This window comes from Sus scrofa, chromosome 2 (genome assembly GCF_000003025.6).
Source record: "Sus scrofa isolate TJ Tabasco breed Duroc chromosome 2, Sscrofa11.1, whole genome shotgun sequence".
In the NCBI taxonomy this organism is placed as follows: domain Eukaryota; kingdom Metazoa; phylum Chordata; class Mammalia; order Artiodactyla; family Suidae; genus Sus; species Sus scrofa.
The window spans coordinates 144,575,566-144,600,460 of record NC_010444.4 but is presented as its reverse complement, the minus strand read 5'-3'; the positions used below and the strand labels follow the sequence as shown (position 1 = coordinate 144,600,460).

Here is a 24,895-nt window from a genome sequence, read left to right as displayed (position 1 = left end):
AGAAACACAGGGGAAATGTCTCATCTCATCCAGAATAATATTTTAAAAAACGATTAAAATTTAAGGCAAAAAAGTAATAGAAGACCGCAAGGATATGCGTTAATGGAGGACATTTACCTTAGAGGGCGCTGACAGCAAATTTGGGAATATTAATGAAAGGCCTTGAAGACATGTGCATACCTTGACCCAGCAAGTCTACATCTTAAAACAAACCCTAAGGAAATAATTAAATATGCATATAAAAATTAAAAATAACAACAGTGAACATTTATTGACTAACATGAGGAGACTCAGGACTCAGCAACCCACATGTATCTTTTCATTTAAGTCTCTCATTAGTACAGAGCAGAGGCTATTATTACAGATAAAGAGATGGAAGATTAGAGGGCTTTAAATAATCTGTGGAAAGTCAAACGGACAAGCAGTTGAACTCCGCTAGCCTGCCCCTATGGGGATGTTTCCCTGAGTGCTTTCTATACGGTGAAGAACTGAAATCAGTCTATAGATGAGAATTGGGGGTGGATCAAAGAGTTACAGTACGCGAGTGGGGATGGACCGGGAGTCTGGGGTTAATGGATGCGAACTCTTACATGTGGAGTGGATAAGCAATGAGGTCCTGCTGTACCGCACAGAGAACTGTACCTAGTCATTTATGATGGAGCATGATGGAGGATAATGTGAGACATAGAATGCATATATATGTGTGACTGGGTCACTGCGCTGTACAGCAGAAATTGACCAACTGTAACGGAAAAAAATAAAAATCATTAAAAATAAAATAAATGCAATTATGAATTATAAAAAAAAGTTACAGTACATCTATACACCCCCCCAATCACACTCTAGAGGAAGCTGAGCAAAGAAAATTAATTCTGTATTGTTACATGAAAAAAAAAAGATAGCTAAAAAGGATATATGCACTGTGTGATTCCAATTTGTAAGCATTCATATGTTATAGAATATTCTATTTAAAGGGTGATAGTGATAATGATAAAATGGCCAATAAAGGTAATCTCTGGTCTGCATGACTTTTATTTTCCTCCTTCTATGTTTTTCCATTTCTCTAAATTTGCTACTATGACCATTCATAACTTTTAACCAGAAAAAGTTATTTTAAAATCTAAACAGGAAGAGGCAGACATGCATGGGACATGCTGAGAGCTATCCACATTTTTGTAAATGTTGAGCTAAAAGTTAGAAAGCTTCATCTTCACATTCGGGGGGGGGGGACCCTAAACGCACACACACACAGAAGACACTTCATTTCTAGGAATGTGCAGGCCTTCCGCCTCTTCGCCCTTCAAAGACGAGGGACCTCTGTGGCTCGGAGGAAGCGAACAAGGGTCGCGCTTGGTACGACACTAGCAGAAGGCCATGACCCTAGCCCAAGACCACGCTGCAGATGCTACGAGAAATTCTGGCCAGCTTTCTTAAGGAATCCCAATCCTAAAAGGACTTCTCAGAGTCTGGCTCTTCCATTCCTCCTCCGTCGAAAAGCCCCCAACGTATCACGAGTACACGACGGCAGCTCAGAGTGATTCAAGCCTCTGGTTTTACCTAATTCTAATCCACACTTGCAAGAATAAACATGCACCATTCCATTTTTCAGGGACTGACAAATGATCCAAATCGTACTCAACACCGGGGTCCATAACAGGACATCCAGTGACGACAGAACAAAGAATCCGTGAATGAACGGGTCACACTCAGCCCGGCCACGTCAGGGAGAGGTTTGGGAGCACAGGAGCTGCATTTCGCTGACACTCGTGGCTAACCCAGTCTAGGACAAGTCCCAGAATTGATGAAGATGACGGAACGTTCACAAAAGGGAAGGGAGACAGGGCTCTGCCTTCAGGTCTGGAGCTTCTCTGGCCTAATGGGGGATCCCTCAATTTCCAGAATCACATAATTTAGCTTAATTGACCGGTGAGACTCCTGGGTACCATTCATAACCCTTTGCATTAATCTTGCACTGCGGGCATCTCCAGCTCTGATGGAACCTCTGTTGGGAATCCAGTCTATCTGAATGTCCTCCTGGAAGAGACAGCTGGCTGGCCTTGTGACTTTCAGCAGCTGGTTATTAGTTTCTCACGACATTTCTCAGATGTTCATGATTATTCCCTGGGAAAACTGAGGAAGAGGACAGGACAACGATTTTGTTCAAAGGTCACTAAGAAAAGTGCTAACAACAAGATCTTTTCATACTACTCTTTGCTTATTAGCACAGCTGAGCTAAGATGGCTCTTTTTTAAATTAGCCAACTCATATAAAATGTCATACTTCTTGTCATCGGTGTCACCTTACATATCATCATCTGCCGTCTTTGAAATCTCTCTGCCCCCTCGTCTCCCCTGGATCTAGTTGGTCACAAAGCCTGTTGATTTTCTCTCTCCTGTCACTTCGAGCCTGGGCTTTTCCCCTGATATCAGAGCAGCCATCCGGCTCAGCCCTTGATTGGCTATGCCCTGCCTCATCTATCGCAGCCATCTCTTCCCCCATGTGTTGCCATGAACAGACACGTGCTCCACACAAACGAGCATCTACCAAGTTATGCCTAGCATCTAAAAAGTTGGACATACTTTTAAAGAAAAAAAAAGAATCACCCAGCAGCCATTATTTCAGAAAAGCACTCTTCCATCGTTCTATTCATAACCCTGCTTAGTCCCCAGGGTTCTATGGCGGAAGCGTCTCCCAGAGGTGGTGTGGGATCACCAGAGACAAGCGTAGGATCCAGGCCGTTGGGATCCATCTGCTGTAGGGCATGTGACCGGTCTGAGACTGGGAAATGAAACACCTGAATGGCCCCATATTGACCAGTGGTCCACCCCGGGACCTTCTGTCAAAACCATCAAGAGAGACACTCTCCTCTCAGTGATGCAAGGGCCAAGGACTGCTGAGGCTGCACCATCCAAGACCTTCCTGCAGACAACAGAGCCCACACACAGACAGGCAGAGCTCATGGATGCCGAGAAGCCAGAAGAAAGGGTAGGGAAAGGTTCAAACCAATGTGGAGCCACCAGACCCCGCCATGCTTCTGCCATCTTGGACGTGGCGGGAATGGGAACAAGCAGCCTATTCTGAACTGCCTTCTTGACACATTTGTGCAAAAGAGTACTAACACACACAACGCCACTACTTAAAAATTTAATGGCATCTTACTTCCTACAGAGGAAAAAAGAAAACAAAAAAACCAAATCCTTAGAATAATTTCAAGTTCCTCAACCAAAGAGGCCACCCCCGCTGTGCAGCTTGAACCCTCCTGTCCCAGCCTTAAGGACTTCCAGATATTAAAATAAGAATAATAATAGTGGAATCAATACTTTCGGTTCATAGTAGTTCTGACTCTGAATTCTTCTGTTCTCTCCTCCGCCACTCTGTCTTCCAGATCCAGTCTGCGTTAGGTGCCAGTATCATAAATGACAGCTTACATCCATAACGACCCCCTACCTGGACACTTTGCAAACAAGGAATGACTCTGTCTCAAGTGTCATCTCTAGCACCTGACCATCGGCTTCAGAGAGCAGACCTTTCACAAACACATGCAGGTCAGATTGGAAACGAAAGACGAGGAGTGACACCTGTTAGATGCCATTCTTTCTTACGTTAGAATTTGCAAAAATTAACTAAATCACCATACAACCCAGCTACTGCACTCTTGGGCATTTATCCCACAGAAAAAAAAAAAATTAATCTTCATACAAAAACCTGTACACAGGGTTTTAGCACCTTTATTTGTCCCCAGGCTAAAACAAACCCAGCTGTCCTTCAATGGATAAATGGATAGACAAACTGGTCCACAGATACCACGGCCTACGACTCAGCGACGAAAAAGAGCTATTAACATACGGGACAGCTTGAATATCTCTGAAGGGAATTATGCTGATGGGAAAAAAAGCTAATTCCAAAGGACGCCATGTATGTAATAACCTTGAAATGACAAAAATCACAGAAATGGAGAACCAGTGGGTGGTTGCCAGGGGTTCAGGACGGGGGTGAGATGGGAGCTCAGGCAGGTGGTGATGGACTGGTTCTGCGTCTTGACCGTATCAACATCCTGGCTGTGATACTGTTGCTGTGATCTAGCAACATGTTAGCACCGGAGCAAAGTGGGAAGAGGTACTCCGGAGAGCTCTGTATTATCTCTTAGAACTGCATGGGAATCGACAGTCACCTCAGAGTAAAAAGTTTAGTTGGTTTTTTTTTTTTCAACACTAACTCTACCCCAAACCCGAACCAAAAATCAGATTCTCAGTGCAAGAGAACCTCACTAATAATCCGAATTTCAAACAAAAGATCTCAGTGCAACTATCATACATGAGGGTTTTGCTTCCAAGAGGCAAGGAGCTCTCTCGAAAAGAAGCAGTTTTTCTGATCAGCATGAAGGAGGGATCTCCTTAGGTATACAAATTATTTTGCGAAACTGGGACAGTAAAAAGGAATGACCAATACGACCAAGAGACGTGTCCCTGCCCCGAACAGCTCAGGGACCCCGCGTGACAGCCTAAGAGTGCCTGACTGGGCTTCCACGCGGATGAGTAAGAGGCACGGATCTGTGAAATCCGAGCTGTCTGCCATTTAGATCCACGTGACTCCCCGAGGCGGCCTGCATTCATATCTAAAAATACAGGAAATCTGCATGGCTCTGCGTGGCTCATGGGCTCATGGGTTTTTGATTCAAAAGCTGCACATTTGGAGATAGTGGTTTTGTATTTACACCAGCCAGCTCCAAAGGAGGTTCTGCTGCTCACGTGACAGAGACGAGGTGGAAATCGGACGCAAAGAGGGTCAGGGGACTTCTCGGCTGCACATTTAATCTGGGAGTCGGGGCGGTCCCTTCTCAGGCACGGGGAACATGAGGTCTGAGTCCTCTTCAGGCCACAGGCTGACCTCCCTTGGGCAATGGGTGGACCCCATGAGATGCCCATCTCCAAGAGGACAGAGGGAGACAGGACAGAGGAGAGTGTGGTGGTCCCGTGAGCGCCACTCGCAGCGTCTACAGACAGAAGGGTGTGGTGCCTTGCACCTGCCGTTTTTTGTTTTGTCCAGTCCTACTCAGTGTCTTTGCTACTAATGCCCATGGCCACGACCACTGGTGAGTGGGCAGCTGATTTCCGGACGTAGCTCTGGGACACCCAGATCCCTTCCCAGGAGGCTCTCCCTTTAAGCCCTGGGAGCTGCCTGGCAGGGCCACCGCCGCACTCACCCATCAGCACACTCAGCAGCTTCTGCACTCTGGAATTGACCCCCACGATCCGGTAGAGCCCCTGCTCGTTGATCCCTGAGAAGAGAAACAGTGATGATTCAATTAGAGGCGTGTCAGAACCCAAGGCAGGCCAAGCCGGCCAAAGGCACTTTTTTCATTTTCTCGGTCCTTCTAAAAGCGGCTCTAATTAAAGTCCCCTGTCACTCAGCGCTGCTCTTAGCGAGGGAGTGGGATTTGGTACAGCTGTCTCGGATTTCACGCATGTGCTGCCCACCTCAGCCCTCGTGTTAGTTCAGTCATCAGAGGCAAAGGGAGCCTCCCGCTTCTCTTGCCAAGGCAGCGTTGGAAGTGTTTTGAAAGATGCGAAACACAGACTTTAAAACATGTTGTCTTTAACCAGGTTTTTTAAATTTAAAAGCCGGAAGTGAAATGACAAAGAATTTCCTACTGCAGAAAAGAATAAACACTTGGTGATCTATGGTCACATCCGGAATGCAAATATTGAGGTGTTAGGGCATTTTTAATTTGGGACAACATTATAAGCCAAGAAAGACTGAGAAGTTTAAAAATCCATTCATTTGTGGCGCAAATAGTCTTTTTATTATTGTTATTTTTTTCTTCCCCTTTTCAGGGCCGCTCTGGCGGCATTTGGAGGTTCCCAGGCTAGGGGGTAGCACAAATAGTCTTTATCAAGAAAAAAGAGGGCCAGCTTCACTGAACCCTAGGAAAGGTGCACCTAGAGCAGAGGGGTTTACCTTTACACAGCCAGACTAGGAACCAGCACTAACTGAACTCCGAGGATTAGGTCACCACGGGTCATGTACATTCAGCCCAAGTGATGCACAATGTCTTTGCTCCGTTGGTCCCAGACCCATCTTTTCTGCCGGCGCTCAACTCACCGGTCTCCTGCTGCCTCTTATTCCTCTCACGTCCACTCTCCAACCAGGACCCCAAAAGAATGTCTCAGAGTATAAATCCACTCAAACCAGCTCCTTTCTTTTTTTGTCTTTTTGCTATTTCTTTGGGCCGCTCCCGCGGCATATGGAGGTTCCCAGGCTAGGGGTCCAATCGGAGCTGTAGCCACCGGCCTACGCCAGAGCCACAGCAATGAGGGATCCGAGCCGCGTCTGCAACCTACACCACAGCTCACGGCAACACTGGATCGTTAACCCACTGAGCAAGGGCAGGGACCGAACCCGCAATCTCATGGTTCCTAGTCGGATTCATTAACCACTCCCCCAGCTCCTTTCTTAAAAGCTTCCAAGGGCTTCCCATTGCCTTTGGATCATGATGAAAACTTCCCATGGCCTCTAAGGCCCTACACAGCTGAGGGCAGGCCCACCTTTGATGGTTTGAGCAACCAACGCTCACGATGCTGCCACCACATGGGCCTTCCCGTGACGCCACACGCAAAGCTTGTGCCCCCAAATCACAGCCTTTGTCTAGGATTCTCTCTCCCTGAAACAGTCTTCTCCTAGATCTTTTCACATTCAGGTCTCTGCTTCCATGCAAGCGAATCTAATGATCCCACGACCGACTCCATTGGTGGGGGCCTTCGCGGGTTTTCTTTTCTTTAGAGAAGTTAAGAGTATCTGAAATCATCTGTCTTATTTGCTTTCTTGTTGATCTTTCCCCCAAGAATTACAGCGGAAACTCTCCGTACAGCGATCCTGCCTGCTTTGCCGTGGTCCCCAGGACGAGCTGCAGGAGAGAGTGAATAAAGCATTCGCTAGGGCCACAGCTTTAGGGCCACAGTAACAGTTCCCGGGTGAAATCTGGGAAAAGGCGGGCTCTGCATGGTGTTCAACAAGACCTCCATCGAAGCGGAATTCATCAACAAAAGGAAGGGGTCTAGGATGACAGGATGTCACAGCTAAACTGGCCTGTGAACGCAGGCACGTTATCCTGCAGGGTTCACAGGCTAGGGGGACCCAGGATGGGCCCCAAATGGCTGAGGAGCAGAACCATTGTCCAGGCACGTGGTGGCCTGAAGGGCTTATCCTTTCTGAAACGTCTCCACTTCTGTCCCAGGGCTTCCCTAGAGCCCGACACGCTCCCCGCTCCTGGTGGATGATTGACGAAGCTCGGCAAGTTCTGGAGGTCCGCCACCCCCGGTCCCCGCCACGATGCATGTACATACACGTACCCGCGGTAGGGGGAGACCCCGCTTCCCCCCAAGTTCAGTGCTGCAATGGCACTGAACTCACACTGTCCTTGTCTTCTCTTTGTGCTAAATGAAAACTTCTTTTTAAAGAAGTTTGTTTTTTTTTCTTTTTCTTTCTAGGGCCGCACCTGCAGAATACGGACATTCCCAGGCGAGGGGCGGAACTAGAGCTGCAGCTGCCGACCTATGACATGGCACAGCAATGCCAGATCCGAGCCCCATCTGCAACCTATGCTGCAGCTTGCGGCAACGCCGGATCCTTAACCCATGGAGCGAGGCCAGGAATAGAACCTGCGTCCTCAAGGATGCTAATCATATTCATTTCTGCTGAGCCATGATGGGAACCTCTGGATCCCACTTTAAAAGACAGATATTCCTTGGGAGTTCCCGTAGTGGTGCAGTGGTTGACGAATCCGACTGGGAGTCACGAGGTTGCGGGTTCGATCCCTGCCCTTGCTCAGTGGGTTGACGATCCGGCATTGCCGTGAGCTGTGGTGTAGGTCGCAGATGTGGCTCGGATCCTACGTTGCTGTGGCTCTGGTGTAGGCTGGCAGCTACGGCTCTGATTAGACCCCTAGCCTGGGAAACTCCATGTGCTGCGGGAGTGGCCCAAGAAATGGCAAAAAGACAAAAAAAAAAAAAGACAGATCTTCCTTAAACAAATGAAAAGGGCTTGTGGGTAGAGAGGCTGTAGAATAACTAAGAGTCCCATCTTCGACAATGGTTCACTTCAAATCCAGTGGGAAGACCCTGGAGAGCTTGTCTCTGGGGTGTAACAGCGCAGCACATGCAAAGCTCAAAACTGCTGGAACTGAGGACTCTCCTGTGTGTCCTCGGAGGAGGGGACGGAGATCTCTGTAATGAACCAGCATCCCTGACCCCAAAGCACTGCTCCTGTGCATCCAGGAAAGGCCACCGTGTGACAGGCAGGGCCTGACCCTTTTCCCACCTGGACAGTGCCCACAGCAGGGTTCTGAACCTGGGGTCCACAGACCCCCCAGGAGGTCCACTAGAGAATTCAAGATGTCTGTCAACTTCAGAAAACAATCACGTCTTTATTTTCACGAACCTCCGACTGAAAGGACGCATCTCTTTCCACTACAATCTGAGCAAGAGACCAGAGCATCAGGAGTACCTGTCGCGTGGTCAGAAATCACAGATATTTTCCCAGCATCTCACAATTGCAGACATCGTCAACTGTCACTACCGAATTGGGTTAGCTAGCAGACCCACGAGTGTAAACAAAGAAACATACCTAGGACTATATCACAACCATGGTTTTTAGTATTTAACAGAATTTCAATAACCGGATTCCTTCTAACCCTAGGTATTTGATACAGATGCATTTAAAACACTCTTCTGATCAGCCAAAGAGACGGATGACACCAAATTGGTTGAGAGCCGCTGCGCTTCTGAGCAACACAACTTGTGGAAACACACTGACAGCAACGGCACTTGGGGAGTTAAGAAGTCACTTAACATTGGGAAACAGCAGGCAGCAGGTCTGACGCCTCACCAGGAGCGTGACCTTCGCTGACGACAATGCCATCTGTCAAACAGCTTTACCTCTGGTTTCCACAGCGTGGATGCATTTCCTGATGATGCTGAAGCCAATGCTGTCCAACTGTGCAGCTGAAAGAGGAAGAAAAGGGCAGTCAAGCTGCTGGCCGTGCACGTCAACCCTGCGACAAGGTTTCACCAACCCGGAATGACTCAGTCCCCTGGGGGGGCCAAACATCCTCTGCATTTTTTCCACGGAAAGTACAGGAATGATTCAAAATTTAAAAGTGGCTGGCACCCACTGAGCGCTTACTGCATCCCACACGCCGTCCTAAGGGTTTCGCACCTATTATCTCATTTAGTCCGGGCAGTAACTCTCTGGAAGGTTCCCCTCTGTTTGCTGTGGAAGACACTGAAGCACAAGGGTGATGAGCATTTTCCTAAAGGGGTAACGAAGCCACTAAATTGTTCTGTTATCATCAGGAGCTGTAGGACTAACTGCTTGCTGGTCGCCTTCAAAAAGCATCAGTTCAACGGTCAGTAAACATTGGGTAAGTGCTTAACAGATATCACCTTGTTTAATCCTAACGAGTCCTCTAAGCCCGTACTGTCATGAGCCCCAAATTACGCATGAAGAGGAGTTCCTGTTGTGGCTCAGTGGATTATGAACACAACTAGTATCCATGAGGATGTGGGTTCAATCCCTGGCCTCGCTTGGTGGGTTCAGGATCCAGAGTTGCTGTGAGCTATGGTGCAGGTCACAGACGTGGCTCCGATCTGGTGCTGCTGCAGCTATGGCGTAGGCCAACCGCTCCGATTGTTCCAACAGCCTGGGAACTTCCATATGCTGCAGCTGCAGCCCTAAAAAGCATTAAAAAAAAAAAATTATGCATGAAAAAAACAGATTTGGCAAAGCTTGACCAAAGTTGCAGAGCTAATGTGGGGGAGAACAACTCCAGAGCCTGCATGACCAGAGACGGCCTTAAAAGTGACTCTGAGTTAAAGAGTAAAATTCTGCTCCAGTCACTTGGGAAAAGGAAAAGTGACCAGGAGGAAAATTAAAACAGCCAAAGACAAAGAAGCTCCCTAAGGAAAAGGCACCAAGGCAGCAGAGCCATCCCACCCGAGGTAAATCAGCAGGTGGTGACAAGGTTCCCCATCTGCTCTGAACCCCCCCTTTGTGTTACTCAGAAAATAAATGACAAACAGCAGCAACTTTTTCCACAGCACAGAACCACCTGCCAACCTGGCAACAGGGCTGGAAACCCACCAAAATTCATCCTCACGCTCTGCTTACCCAATGGGTTTGGTCATCTTGAAGAATGGGTTCATCTTGGACCTCCCTAGGACATCGGGACAGGACATTCTACAAACCAGTGGTCCCCGTGGAGATGGGATGGCAAAAAGTAGGAAGGTGAGTATTTATAAATGACTTGTCGTCATTCCAGGGCAAAAATAAATGTGTCAACTATGAGAACTGAGCAGAACTTGAACTCATCTTGGAGCTAATCCACATGAGTCTTTCTCCAATTCTTCATGTATATGGGTGAACTGAGGTCCAAGGAAGGAAAAAAAAAAAAATCCTTAAAAAAATCTCGGAAAATTTCCCAGATCAAACTAGAAAGGAATGCTCATGTCCGCAAACCTCTCTTCCCAAAGGGAATCAGCTCTTGCTCTCCCCGGGCGCTTAGCCCTTGGTGGTGCTTATAATTAAACCTACCCCGTCTCGAGGATAGTAAGCCAAGTCCCAGAAAAGCAGAAAAACCACGCTGTCCTTCCTGGAGACCACCTGCTCCAGAAACCACTGCTCTTGTCCCCTTAAAGCTCTAAGGCGCCTACTAACTCAATCCCTCGCCTTTTCTAGCATGAACTAGCATGAACAAATCTGCAAATTGTGCCGCATCCAGCTTTCTGACTCAGATCAATTGAGATCATTCTTCCAAATGAAACTCAACTCATACCATAAACGTTTCCCAAATTTTATAACAAAATACATAATACATAATCTAAACAGCTGTTCAAATCTGCAAAGACTCTTTTTTTGACGTAACAGCTTTATTGAGATATAATTCACATATTGTACGGTCATCCATTTAAAGCTTCTAATTCATTAATTTCTAGTATATTTACAAAGTTATGAATCACGCACCACTTTCTACATAACACTTTCATCCCCCACAAAAACACCCTCATACACATCAGCAGGCATTCTCCATCTCCTCCCCCCCCTCAGCTCGTAGAAACCAGAGCTCTTAGAAACAGACTTCCCTGGTCTGGACCTTTCGTAGACATGCAACCACGTGACAGTCTTTTGCGTCGAATTCCTCTTACTTAGCATAAATTTTCTCCAGATTCCTCTATGTTGTATCATCGATTCTTCCTCCTCCCTCTCTTCCTTCCGTCCTTTCCTCTGACACCCTGAAGCATATGGAGTTCCCAGCCCAGGGATCAGACCAGGGCTGCAGATGCAACTGAGTCACCACAGTTGTCCTTAACCCACCGTGCTGGCCCGGGATTGAACCCATGTCCTAGCATGGCAGAGACGCTGCCAAACCCATTGCGCCATGGCGGGAACTCCAATACTTCATTCCTTTTATGACTAAGTAATATTCCAATGTCTGGCTAGACCACATTTCGTTTATCCATTCATCGGCTGTTGTGCCTGCTTTTTGGCTAGTGTGGATACTGCTGCTAAGAACATCTTTGCACAAATCTTGTGGGGACATCTACGTTCAGTTTGCTTCAGTACACACCCAGGCGTGGAAGTGCTGGTTATATGGTAACGCTACACATTTCTCTTTTGTTTTTGACTGTACCTTCGGCACGCAGAAGTTCCCGGGCCAGAGATCAAAGCCGGGTCACAGCAACACCAATGCCAAGTCCTTAACCACTGGGCCACCAGGGAACTCCTACACGCATAACTTTTTGAAGAACTGCCAAACTACTTTCCAAAGAGCTGCGCCATTTTACATTCTCACCAGCAACACGCAAAGGTTCCAGTTTCTCCACATCCTTGCCAACGTGCATGATTGTATTTTTATCTTAGCCTTTCTAGTAGGTGTGAAATGGTATCTCACTGCGGTTTTGATGTGCATTTTCCTGATGACTAATGAGGTTGGGCACCTTTTCACGCGTAGGGGAGAATTTTCATTCCTTTATACAGTAGTCAGAACAGAGCCTACGGCCAAGTATTTGTCAGAGGGGAAATGATTTTCTGTACTGAAGGAAGTTTCCACAATGTCCATAACCATGATTCAAGAATCCGTGGAAGCCTTTTGGTTCTTCTTTGGCCAAGTGCTTAAGGAGAAACTTGGGTAGCAATGACGGTCAAAGAAGTCCGGCAGAGAAGGGACCGCAGCTGTGGCCGGTCCTCAGGGGAGCTGCTGAGACTGACTCCAAACTTGGGGATTTGAAGAGCAGGTGTGTGAACACAGCCTTGCTCTAGGCATTGATGAACCTCCGGACAAAAAATATTTTGCTTCCCTACCCCGTGAACACTGGAAAGTTTTGAAAAAATTAGAAATAACTTGGCGGCTGACAGGGATGACCCCAATGGCCCGAAGATACATGCTCATAAAGCCACCAGCCCAACCAGCAGAGGAAACAACCAGCAGGGACAAATCAGTCCTTGCACCTTTTGTCGTGGAACTGTGGGAAGCGGCGTCCTTTTCTAGGTCAGTAACAGCTAATGGAAAAGAATACAGTGGAGGAGTTCCTATTGTGGTTCAATGGGTTAAGAACCCGACTAGTATCCATGAGGATGCAGGTTTGAACCCTGGCCATGCTCAGGGGGTTAAGGATCCAGCGTTACTGCACGTTGCAACGTAGGCCCCAGATGCGTGGCTGTGGCTGTGGCGTAGGCCGGCGGCTGTGGCTGTGGCTAGGCTGGCAGCTGCAGCTCCGATTCAACCCCTAGCCTGGGAACTTCCATATGCCGCAGGTGAGGCCCTAAGAAAAAGGAAGAAAAAAAGGCGGGGGGGCAGGAGATACAATGGAATCTTACAAGTAATCCAAAAAAAACCCTCAATTCCCCTAACCTAATGTTCACTACAATTATTTCTTTTGGAAAATGGCAAAGCCAAGTTCTCCCAAAATCTCTGAGTAAATGTCCCCTCTTTGATTTTTCCCCACATTAGAAAATTTCCAATTTGTTTTGCACCAGCAAAACCCTGTTCTTGAAATAAACCTTACACCGATGTTGCACATAAAGGCCTTACCCGTATATACATACACGCAACAGCAGCGTATTTACCAGGATATATGAGCCACATGAGTTCCAACGCATACCACATTCCCATATTGCAAAGTCAAACGCTAGTAACTCCAGGGAACACTCTCTGTTGGCCTCTCACGCATTTGAGTTGCACAGCGATGATAATTACTACAGTTTTATAAACAAAATGGTGCTAAGAAATGGAATTCGTATCACCCAACAATGCCCAAGAAGGAACTCATGGAACCCAATTTAACTACCATTGTTCTAAATCTCTAAACTAGAACTGGTGTAAGTTATTACACTGCTCCCCGCCCTGGCATTTCCCTGTGTCTCTCCGTCTCTAGAGCATGCACACACGCACGCACGCGCACACACGCATACAGGTTTGTGGACCTGAGTTTCCTGCTGCTGTCCTGCTTAGGTTACTAATGATTAACAACTGCTTTATTATTTAACATGCAGCAAGGACCACGGACGTGGCAGGACTACAGCACATAACCAGAGCAGTAGCCCCGACCTCTGCACAGCAGGTACACACACAATCTACGTTAATTGAGATCTCCTCTGAAAATCCCGTTCCCACTAAAAGGGTGAGAACCCCATCACCCCAGAGCAGTTGGCTAATGACAGAAAAAGTCTGAGCGGCCCGCCAGATGGAAGCGGCTGTCCTTAATCCCTTCAAGCAGGTGATTCAGCTCTTTCACTGAGCTCAGGCTCAGAAAAGGTCAGGGATTTATTTGCAATTGCTGTATCCTTATAATCTCCAGAAATCATCTCTCATTAAATATCTACGAGGCTTGCATTATTCCCTTAATTTGAGTTGCGATGAGCTGCTGCAGGGCCGGTGGCTCCTAGGCTGACGTCCACCATCGGGCAGCTAAGGCTTTGACTGGCTTACCTCCCCCGCTCCCCGGCCTGAAGTTCGGCTCGGCCCAGGTTTACAGAGAGGGCAGGCCAAAGCGTTGTCAGATAATCAAAGTTCACAGAGCTCGCATTAAACATGGGGGCTGACCCTCCAAGTTCAAAGGCGTCATCCTCTTAACTTGCCTGTCAACTTCTGAAACATCGTCTCCTCCTAGAGAAAGGAAAAGGCCAGGGTCCCACACACCCATCGTCTCAGTGTTCTCTGGAAAGAGAACCCAGGACAGGTGCTCTGACTCTGTCAACAGGGAGAGTCTCGGGGCTGAGGTGGGAGGCCGCCTGGCAGACCACCGGGGCTGGCGGAGGGAGGGAGGCAGGTTTCACCCAGGAACTGGCTGTTTTTACTGCCATGGGCTTAAAAGAACAACCTACTAGAAGGTTCAAGTTGTTTAAAAGAAGGAAGCGAAGAGTCCAGTACAGACATGGCTTTTAGCACAACCATCACCACTACAGCTTTTGGTCCCTCATGTCACCTCATCTAAGATGCTTCTTGCCCTGGATCTTTCCGCCTTTAAAAAAAAAGGGGGGGGTGGTATGTAGGTGACACTAGAGAGTGAGAACTACAATAAAATCATGAGCCTGACCCTGAGCGCTCCCCTGCTCTTTTACCCCCCCCCCCCACCAATGACCAAATGGCCCCCTCAGTTTTAGATCCTAATGCTTCTATCAGGATCTAGAACTGGATCCAATTTTACCCAGTTCTCTTTGCCTTCACCACAGCCTCCCTGGTCCTAGACCCCTCATCCGTCACCAGGGCTGTGGCAGGGCCCTCCTAGCTGGTCTCCCACACCACCTCTGGCTCCCCCGAATCTGTCCGTCACCCTGCAGCCCCCGTGATCTTGACAAAACCAGACCAGGTCACCTCTCCTTTGAAAATCACTCCATGGCATCCCATGCTCTCGGGAGGGTCCCCTGAGCCCCCCACGTGGTCCACACTGCCCTGCAGGGTCTGGCCCCGGCCTCGTCTCGTGCCCTTCCCCTGGGCCTCAGCATCCCCACCATGCTGGGTCCAACCAACCACACCTGCTCCTCCGTCTCTGCACAAGCTGTGGGTTTCACCCCGGAACCCCTTGGCCCAAGTAAGTGAGTCCTCAGGTCTCCTCCCTGGAGAACCATTTCCTCAAAAAAGCCACTCTGACCTTTTTACTGGGGTTAAGGCCTCCATCACACTGGAATGTAATGCCGCCAAACCTCTAATTCAGAGCACGCAGCACAACTGCATGCTTACATTTCTTTGCATGACCCTGCAAAAAATGTCTGTCTACCAAACTAGATGTGCATTCACAAAGGCAATGGCCCACGTATAATGTTACCTAGTTAACTCATTCACTCCTGCATCTCTGTCTTTCACTGTCCGCTATGGCACTGGACGTGATGGAAATTGTAACTTGTCATGTGGTGTGACTTTTCCTTTGGGATGCGTGGGTGGCCAAACTGGTGACTGAACGTAGGCAGTGTGGTCTCGTCAAAATGACCTTTCAAAGGTCAGCAGGTGTAAACCCTGTCAAAGGAGACGACTTGTTTGTTTGTTTTTGTCTTTTTAGGGCTGCACCCGAGGCATATGGAGGTTCCCAGGCTAGGGGTCCAATCGGAGCTGCAGCCGCCAGCCTACACCAGAGCCACAGCAACTTGGGATCCAAGCTGCATCTTCAACTTACACCACAGCTCACAGCAATGCCAGATCCTTAACCCACTAAGCGAGGCCAGGGATCGAACCCACAACTTCATGGTTCCTAGTCAGATGCGTTAACCACTGAGCCACAAGGGGAACTCCAGTAGATGGCTTGTTGAAGCTTCTGGCCCTCAGCTTTTTCATCTTTTGTGAGGACAGAAAATTTAAAGAAATGAATGGCTTGATCTGATCCCTTCCTTTCTGCCTTCCTGTGTCCATACCAAGAGGTACCGCTGAGGGTACGACCCCAACAACCTGTCCAAGATGGGGGCAGAACAGAAGCTGTGTGAGCCACGACACAGACCAGAGGCGACAAGGCCAAGTTTAGGTTTCCTGGACACTTTCAGAAGCCCTCTGCTTGTCCACTGAGGCATTACCGTCACCAGGAGTAGCATGAAACAAGGGCTGGCGGGTTCTTACACATCAGGCCACTGGCCATCGAAACAGTCAGACGGGGAGTTCCCGTTGTGGCTCAGCAGAAAGGAACACGACTAGGATCCATGAGGACGCAGGTTCCATCCCTGGCCTTGCTCAGTGGGTTAAGGATCCAGCATTGCTGTGAGCTGCGGTGTAAGTCACACACGTGGCTCGGATCTGGCGTTGCAGCGGCTGTGGTGTAGGCTGGCAGCTATAGCTCTAATTTGACCCCTAGCCTGGGACCTTCTATATGCCAGAGGTGTGGCCCTAAAAAGAAAAAAAAAAAAAAAAAAAAGAAAAAGAGCCAAGCAGACAGACGTGAGAATCAAAAAGGCCCTAGAAAACAAGAGCATTCTCCTCCAGAATTCTGTGCGACGCAACACATCTCACTCTTGAGGTCCAGGAGCCTCTTTTCTGAAAATCACTGACCTGCTGTTGCCCAACTCCAAATCCTTAGTCCTCAGAACACCCAGAAATTAAGCAGAAGTGGCCAAATCGCCATTCCGAGTGGAAGGCCTCTTTCCACACCACAGGCTGACTGATGGAAACGCAGTCTGAAAAAAGGACGCTTTGGGATATGCCCCCAAGTCACGCCATACACGCACCCTGAGAATCGTGACAGTCCTCAGACCTCGCGGATGTGCCTGATGTGGACTCAACACGCGCCAGAAGGATGACCACACTTCCCTCAAGCTGGTGGGATTCACCGGGCTCTCCCGAGTCTGAAAAATCTCCCTCACGAAACGTATTCAACTTTCCTTGGATCAAAAAACATCTTTCAAGTTTTTTTTTTTTTTTTCCTTCTTAAATGGGAGAAATGGAATTTGCTGGAAGTGACAGGTGTCTGCATAAAAACCAGAGAACTGAGAGATCGAGGAAGTTACTGCTGTCTTTTGTTTTTTGGGTGTCTGGGGGGGCATATGGAGGTTTCCAGGCTAGGGGTCGAATTGGAGCTACAGCCACCGGCCTACACCACACTCACATCAAGGTGGGATCCACGCTGCGTCTGTGACCTACACCACGGCTCATGGCAGTGCTGGATCCTCAACCCACTGAGCGAGGCCAGGGATCGAACCCACATCCTCATGGATCCTAGTCCAAATTTGTCTCCGCCGAGCCTCAACAGGAACTCCCGACTGAAGTTCCTCTAACGTAGCCGTAAGATGTGCTGTAAGCCCGTCACCATTTTATGGACAGTCCCTGGGGCAGGTTCTCACCACCGAAATGTACTCAATTTCCCTCCGTGATCTGCGTCTTAACGCCTGGCCTGCCTTGCTCTTTCTGAATTTAATCAATTTCAGCACCATTAAAAGCCATGAAGAAAAACACCCGCCTTGAATACAGATCCCATCTGGAGAAGAGATTTCCAGGGGTTCATATGCTCAGAGGGGCTCACTCCTGCTCTTCTCACCAGGGAAGAAGGGCTGCCAGGGCCCCTGGAACGTGGCCCTGGAAAACCATCCTTAGGAAGCTTCCGGTGGGGGGGGCAGGCAAGGTGTGAATTCTCTACTTTGGAAATAGCCCACAGCCAGTTTTTAGCCCCAGATCAGCTCCCTCGAGCTGTACCCCATCCCGGCTGAGGAAATGCGAACAAACCTGAATATTAATTGAGGTTGCACGGTGGCTCGAAAGACAACAACGAGCTTTAAAGCTGGCAGACCTGGCTGAGCATCCTGTCTCTGCTGCCTCGGGCTGGACATGATCGCAGGTGAGATGCGTCACCTTCCTCACCTGTGCGGTGGGATAACTCGCCTAGGTGTTGCGAGGGTCCAAAGAAACGTACAGCAACCGTGACTTATTTGGTATTCAGTGCAAGGTCAACGCCAGGATTACAGCTTCAGGAGGTGCAGTAACTCCATCCTAACATTTGAATCCAACTCTGCAGGTGGTGAAATCGTCTTCATACCCAGGTGTGTGTTACCCCTACGACAATCCCTTGGGGTCAATATTGTCACTGTTCTTACTAGTAAGTTCCTGCTGGGTCCCACACCGACCATAACGAAGGAGAACACATGACCATTTACAGAATACATGAACAAATGCCAGCTGCTGTGATTACCCCAATACATTGAAGTTTTTATGAGGGGAAAAGCCGGGCTCACGATGTTAAGTCACAGCAACCATGATGAGAGCAGAAGCTGACACTTAGTGAGCACACAGGCTACTCTGGGCGAAGCACTCAAGGGTATCACAACCTCGGTACCCTCATCACCATCCCGATGTTGCAGGCAGGAAAGCTCGGCTCCAACAAGAGTTAGGAGCTCTGGGGCAGCAGGGCGTTAATGAGCAGTAGAACCAAGATTCTATCTCAGCCGGACCACAGGGCTCAACCTCTTCTATTCCCTGCTCTTCTGCTGAAGTTCTGTGATGAGTCCGGAAAGGATGGGGGGGGGGCGCGAGGGAGTCCCAGCTTCTGGATTCTGCCCTTTCTATTCCTGGCAGTTCCCAAATCTAGTGGACAACAGACCATGCAGCTTCCCAGCGCCCTCCCAGAGGCGATGCTTCGGTAGGTATGAGAATCACACATGGGCTAACACTGAGCTGCACACCAAGCAATTAAAACTGCTATCATTAAAGACAAAGAGAAATGATTGTTGACTATGAATGAGCCAGTGAGCAGTCCACATAACCCACCTGGTAATAATGACTCACCATTATTACGTTATGTATCAATACGCATTGCGGTCCTGTGGCTCTGGGGAGGAGGAAGTGATGCTGAGCAATCCACAAATAAATATGTGTAATGATTATACACTTACTTTAATAAACACTAGAAATACATGGATTTTTTTAAAAATTTCATCTAAAAAGAGAATGGATTTTTTAAAAGAGGAGGTAGATGGTATTACAGGTAGCACATGCATGTGTAAAAAAGCTCACGAAGATGACAGACAATGCCCTTGGGAGCTCCTGTCCAAACCTGTCCCAAACCAGGCACCACCTGCAACCTGGGTGACAGGACCAGGAGGTGGGGGTACCACCCTGTGCCAGCGAGATGTCCCCTTTCCGTGCAGTCATGAGTGATTCCCTGCGTTCTCTCACCCTCCACCCCAGCAGCCCGGCCCGTCCATCAGCAATAACTTAAAAACACACCTAGAATTCACCACGTCTCAGCACCTCCATGGCTAACGCCGTGGCCTGGGCCACCGCCAGCTCCCACCTGGGCAGCTTCACCAGCCTCTCAGCCGTTTCTCCTTTCACCCCTACAGGTCCTTCTCCGCCAGCCTCCAGAGTCATCTTTTATTTCTTTTTTTTTTTTTTTCCACTGTACAGCTAGGTTATCTTAATGTATATTACTTACATTTTTTTTTTCTGTTGCACTGATATCTATGTTTCACTTAGAATAGATTTAAAAGGAGATCCTGCTGAATAGCATTGAGAACAGAGTCATCTTTTAAAAATACACTCTGGCTCATGTCACTTGCTTGATCGCAGTCCTCCCGACCTGTCATGACACTCAGAACACGGTCCCACCTCCAGACTTCAGCCTCACGGGGTCCAGCCGACCTGGTCTGCTCCCTCTGGCCACCGCTGTCCAGGCACGAGCGTTGGTCCTCACAGTCCCTGAACACAGCTGGTCCGTGCCCTCCCGCAGGGGCCCTGGCACGTGCCGGGTCCTCTGCCCGTTCCTGACATGCCCCCCTGCCTCCCTCTGTTCAGGTTTCTCCTCAAAGGGCACCTCCTCAGGGAGCCCCCTCTGCCCCAGGGTCTCCAGCGGCCGCTCCTTCCCTTGTGAGTCGCTGTCCCTTCACTCTGATTTCCTGGCGGCCCTTTGCCCAGCCTGGACGCACACCTTGGTTTACCTGCTTCGTGCTGTCTGCTGCTCTCAACAGGGTAACTCCCGACAGCAGCGACTCGACTGCCTTGTCATCACCAGAGCTTCAGTCCAGAGTCCCCAAAAGCAGCAGCAAACCCAACCCACATTTTCACCAGCGGGACGCCAGGAGCCCATGGGTAAAGGGGTGCCCTCATTCTGGGAACCTCCAATGGGGAGCAGCTGGCCGAACACTGGTCCCTTCTAGGGTTCAGGGGCTCTGCAGTGGACAGCATGAGAGAGGGACCTCTGACCTCTAAGTGTGAATATCACAGGCAGAATTTTCTGCCCTAGCCAACCACATACATGGGAATCTATCTTCTGTTTCTTGGTTTCCAGGGAGACACACAGAGAAAAATAAGCTGAGAGGGACACAGAGTCAAACAGGTAGCAGGAGAAGACACAAGCTCCCTGCGTGGCCTGGAATAAACCTGCCAGTGCTCTGCCTGCGTCAAGGGAGGCTCTAAGGCAGCTGTAAAGTGTTCTAGTTCTCGGCCAGACACAGGCAGCCAAAGTGGCAGCGTCTGGGTTCTTGCATAGCCCAGGCTGAGGACTCCAGGTCAGCTTGGGGGGCAGGAGTGTTTCCTTGTGGGTTTTTACATCTGCAATCCCTTAGTCCATCTTAAAATTCCAAATTAGGACAGCAGCAAAGGAGCACGACTTATTAACACATGCCACCTTGGTAACATGAACTGTCTTTTTTTTTTTCCTTTGGTCTTTTTAGGGACACGCCCGTGGCACATGGAAGTTCCCAGGCTGGGGATGAATTGGAGCTGCAAGAGCCACCTATACCGCAGCCAGAGCAAGGCGGGATCCAAGCCGTGTCTGTGACCTACACTGCAGCTCATGGCCACACTGGACCCTCAGGCCACTGACTGAGGCCAAGGATCAAACCTGCATCCTCATGGATACTAGTTGGTTTCGTTACCATGAGCCACAACAGGAACTCCTACCAAGGACCATTTGTCGCCCACCTGGGCATCTGGGCATTCTGAGAATGAACGACAGCCCACCTGCCCGGCCCTCTGCCTCGAGGCCTGGGTGGCTGTGCACTGACTTCTCAACAAAAAGAGATGCCCGCCAGCTTTCCACGGCTGGGAGTGCTGCGGCAGAGAGCCCATCACCCCTGTCCATCTAGATCCCTTTCCTGACTCTTCACACCTGTCCTCCCAACTTTGATCTGTTCCCAGAACGGTTTAGGTATTTTTTGGCCCCAACAAACTCGGAGGCAGGAAAGGTCAGGGAAGGAGATGGTATTTAGACTCTGAGGCCTGAGCTTTGCACCTGGAGTCACCCTAGGTTGTGTGAAGGGGCCCCCCTGACCCTTTTCCTCCTGTCTAAGGTCAGGCGTGCAGAGAGCCAAGTCTGGGCAGGCCCTCGGAGGAACGCTGAAAGGAACTGCCCAGCGTCATGCTTGCACAGAAATAGCCTCTGGTTTCGGATAATGACGATGTTACTGATAATAACAGCAGAGGGCAACATTTAATGACCACTTAGACTCCTGGGCACCACTGATTTAAGAATTTCTATTCTAATCCCATTTGATCCTCTCAACAAGCCAATGATGTAGGCAGTAAAACAATCCTCATTTGACAGATGAAGAAACTGAAGAAGGCTGGGAGCTCCCATCATGGGTCAGTCACTGACAAATCTGATGAGCATCCATGAGGACGCAGGTTCGATCCCTGGCCTCGTTCAGTGGGTCAAGGATCCGGCGTGCTGTGAGCTATGGTGTAGGCCGGCAGCTGCAGTCCGATTCGTTCCCTAACCTGGGAACCTCCATATGCCACGGGTGCAGCCCTAAAAAGCAAGAAAGGGAAAAAAGAAAGAAAGAAACTGCAGCCTGGAGAAATTAATTCCCCAAGGTCACACACTGAGGAAGCCATGAAGCTGGGATTCCAACCCGCGTGTGTCATAAAACTCCAGAGCCAAGCTTCTTAACCATGATCCACAGTCTGTGCCCTGTGGCCAAGAGGAGTTTGAAACCTCTGCTACACCTCACAGGCTGAATGGGAGCTGCACGTTCTGAACACGGTCAGGGTTGGGGGCGGGGAGGAACGGTCTGGAGTAACCACAGGTTCGCACTTGGAATGAAGCCTCAGCTTCCCCAACTACAAATGGGGACAAAACTACAACTACAAAAGAGCCTTGAAGGGCTCTTTCAAAGCTCAAATAACATCATGTGTGTCAAACACTGAACACACGGCCTGACACGCAGTGTGCGCTCATGCTGAGGCTTCAAACATCATCACTCATCAGGGGCCTGCACGTGGTGGCAGGGAGGGAACCTTTCAGTCTCTGTCACCACAACCCCGTGCACTCAGCTTTAAGAGTTAAAGATGCCACCAGGCACCTGCTCGCGCCTCCCAACTGGGATGCCAAGGCGCGGCAGGCACCTGCCAGGCGCTGGCCTGCTCTCTCCCAGGGCTCACGCCACGGAGGTGACCGGGATGAGAGGCCACAGCAAAGTCACACACTGGCTGCATCTGGCCGTCTCCAGTCGGCTGAGAGGGAGGATGGATTTGTCAAGCGTCACTTAGCACCAGCAGAAAGGCTTCTGACTGTCCAGGTGAGTCTGAGGAGCGCCATCGCCAGCCGTGTCCTTGGGGGGTGGGGTGTCACCCAACCAAAGGGCCGGGAACCCAAGGAATGGAATCGCTGAAAAAGCAGCCCGCTCCTTCTCCTTCCTCTCCTGGCGGCCCGTGCACACAGCTCGCAGGGAAAAGCGGAGGGCAGTGTCAGCACTGGGGGGAGACAGCATGATGCCACCTCGCATGATGGGGCTCAGGACATGAACATGGAGGGACAGAAACGTGCCTTGGCGGGGGGGAGAGAAAGGGGCCCAGAAGGGCTGGGGTTGGTGGGCAGGCAGGCGAGGCGGGGTGCACCTGCGTCCACCAGCCCTGCCCTGGCAGGTGCGGGGAGGCTGGAGGGAAGGAGCACTCAGCTGATGGCCTCGTGGGCAGCACACGGGGGCCAGGCCACCATGCCCACTAATGCTGCCATCCTGCTCGGGTTTAGGAAGGGAAATGTTCAATTTATAAGCCACCGACCGGTGCAGACCGGGCAGCCGCTGGATGGCTCTGATCCCACGGGATCCTGGTTACCAGTGGCTGCCTCCTCTGGCCACCCAACTGTGGGTGTTCTCACAGCCAAAGGCAAAAGAAAAGCCTGTTTCCTGCCCTTTGTGGCTTTCCCGAGGCTGCTGGACATTTAGTGAGGGCGGAAGGCTTCAGAAGATTTTAAAGACAGGGACCCAGGCGATCCCATCAAGACTTCCCCTGCGAGCTTCAAGACGCAACCTCCCTTTCTGGTTTCCGGATAAAGGGCAGCGGAGGCGCAGAGATGAAGAGAACGTAGGAACAAGAGGCGCCAACAGCAAAGGTAACGACACCCTCCTGGGCCTCAATCTTATCCTCAGGAAACAAGAACAGCCCTCATTCCGCTCCACCGGGGAGTCTGAGCTGAATAATGGCTGAAAGACGAGCGAATGGAAGGGAAACGACACCGACAGCAGCTTTTGCTGTGTCACCAAAGGCCCAAGGGAGCAGTGGGCCATGTCACGGTTCCACACCTGGGAAGCTCGGGTCGCTGAAATGTGCCACGCTGGCTCTCCTAGCATCACGCGTGACGTGGGAGGAGCCACTGATGGTTCTGAGGAGCGAGGCTCACGAAGAAGGAGCACGGAGTGGCCCCTCGATGGCAAGGAGCCGGGTGGCTTAGGGACTGGAGGCTGATGACGAGACTCCGGCCGCAGGGGGAGGGCCACGTAAAGGCAAAGGCAGGGCACAGCAAAGGCTTCATGCCCATCAAGAACAGAGGGAGAAATGCCCTTGGCAACCAGGCAGACTCCGGTTTGAACATGAGCTCCACTACTTCGCAGCTCTGGTACCTTGACTTCCTGAAGCCCACTGGCTCAGCTGCAGACTCGTGAAACGCATTTCTGCCAAGGGCACCCGTCCCTGTCCCACACTCCTGTGGCCGGCCATGGCTCACGCTGTCTGCAGTAGACAAACATTTAGAAACCCATCCTTGTATTTCACTGAGGGTTAACACACGAACAGTTCACGGGGCAACTTCGGCTTTGCCTGTTCTGGAAATAAAACCACCCCCTCACTTTCCACACTGTCCATGGCTGCTTTCACATCCTCAGGCAGAGTTCCCTGGGGCCGCAAAACCCAAAATCTGGCCCTTTCCTGAAAAAGCTGACCTCTGTGCTAAGCGGTAACATTTAGAAAACCGGAGCGGAGGTGGGGGGTATGTTTACTCGTGTTCCCCCCAATATACATGATATAAGTACATAAATCTAAACGGCAATTTAAAACGTTCGTCTGGACCCATCCAAAATGCAATGCGCACACCCCACTCTGAGCACTGCGGTCCTGAGGATTTGATGAACTAACCAAAGGCGACAAGCCCGGAACCGCAGGGGTTGCAGGCTGCTGCCTTCTGCTCTCCTGTCCCCTCGGAGGCAGTCCTGCCAACCCAGCGAGCTCTCTCCTCTCCACACCTGAAAGGGGAGGGGCTGGCGTGACCAGATCACGAGGACAGTAAGAAGCACAGTAACGAGGCGCCTGTTCGCTCCCCCGCCACATGCTGGGCTCTAATCCTCACGTCAAGGCTCTCAGGGAGGGGCTCTGATTTATCCCCACTTTACAGATAAGGAAACAGAGGCTTGCAGGCCCAGCTCTGAGCCACGGTCCCACGGCCGGCGGGCCTGGAGGGTCACCCACACGGCTCTCCCGGTCCAGCCGGCAGGACCCACGCTCGGGAAATGACCTGCAATTCAGTCAAAGACGGGCACCCAAGGATGCTCAGCCTGACGGTGCTCCCTAAAGCAAAAGTCTGGCAAGGACATTCGAGACCAATGACAGGAGCTGGTTCAACACACCAGGATAGACTCTTAGGACAACGCCCAACCATCATTACACATGGCATTTAGAAACCATTTTCGCCTTCTAGAAAAATCTGTGTACCTTTTCATTAAT

General features: G+C 50.0%; 1 protein-coding gene across 14 annotated transcripts in view; it reads right to left on the bottom strand.

Annotated features, from left to right (window-relative positions):
* ARHGAP26 (Rho GTPase activating protein 26) overlaps window positions 1-24,895 on the bottom strand; it is a 476,857-nt gene that overhangs the window by 177,630 nt on the left and 274,332 nt on the right. For 13 of the 14 annotated variants that reach the window (XR_002342097.1, XM_013987610.2, XM_021085449.1 and 10 more), the window contains exons 13-14: window positions 8,934-8,999; window positions 5,204-5,278 (exon numbers count right to left, since the gene is read on the bottom strand). Coding sequence is in view for 13 of the 14 variants with exons in the window: in XM_013987610.2 (XP_013843064.2) it covers window positions 5,204-5,278; window positions 8,934-8,999 (141 nt within the window). In the remaining variant the exon portion in view is untranslated. The remainder of the gene's footprint in view (window positions 1-5,203; window positions 5,279-8,933; window positions 9,000-24,895) is intronic. The other variant, XM_021085444.1, reaches the window with a different exon arrangement.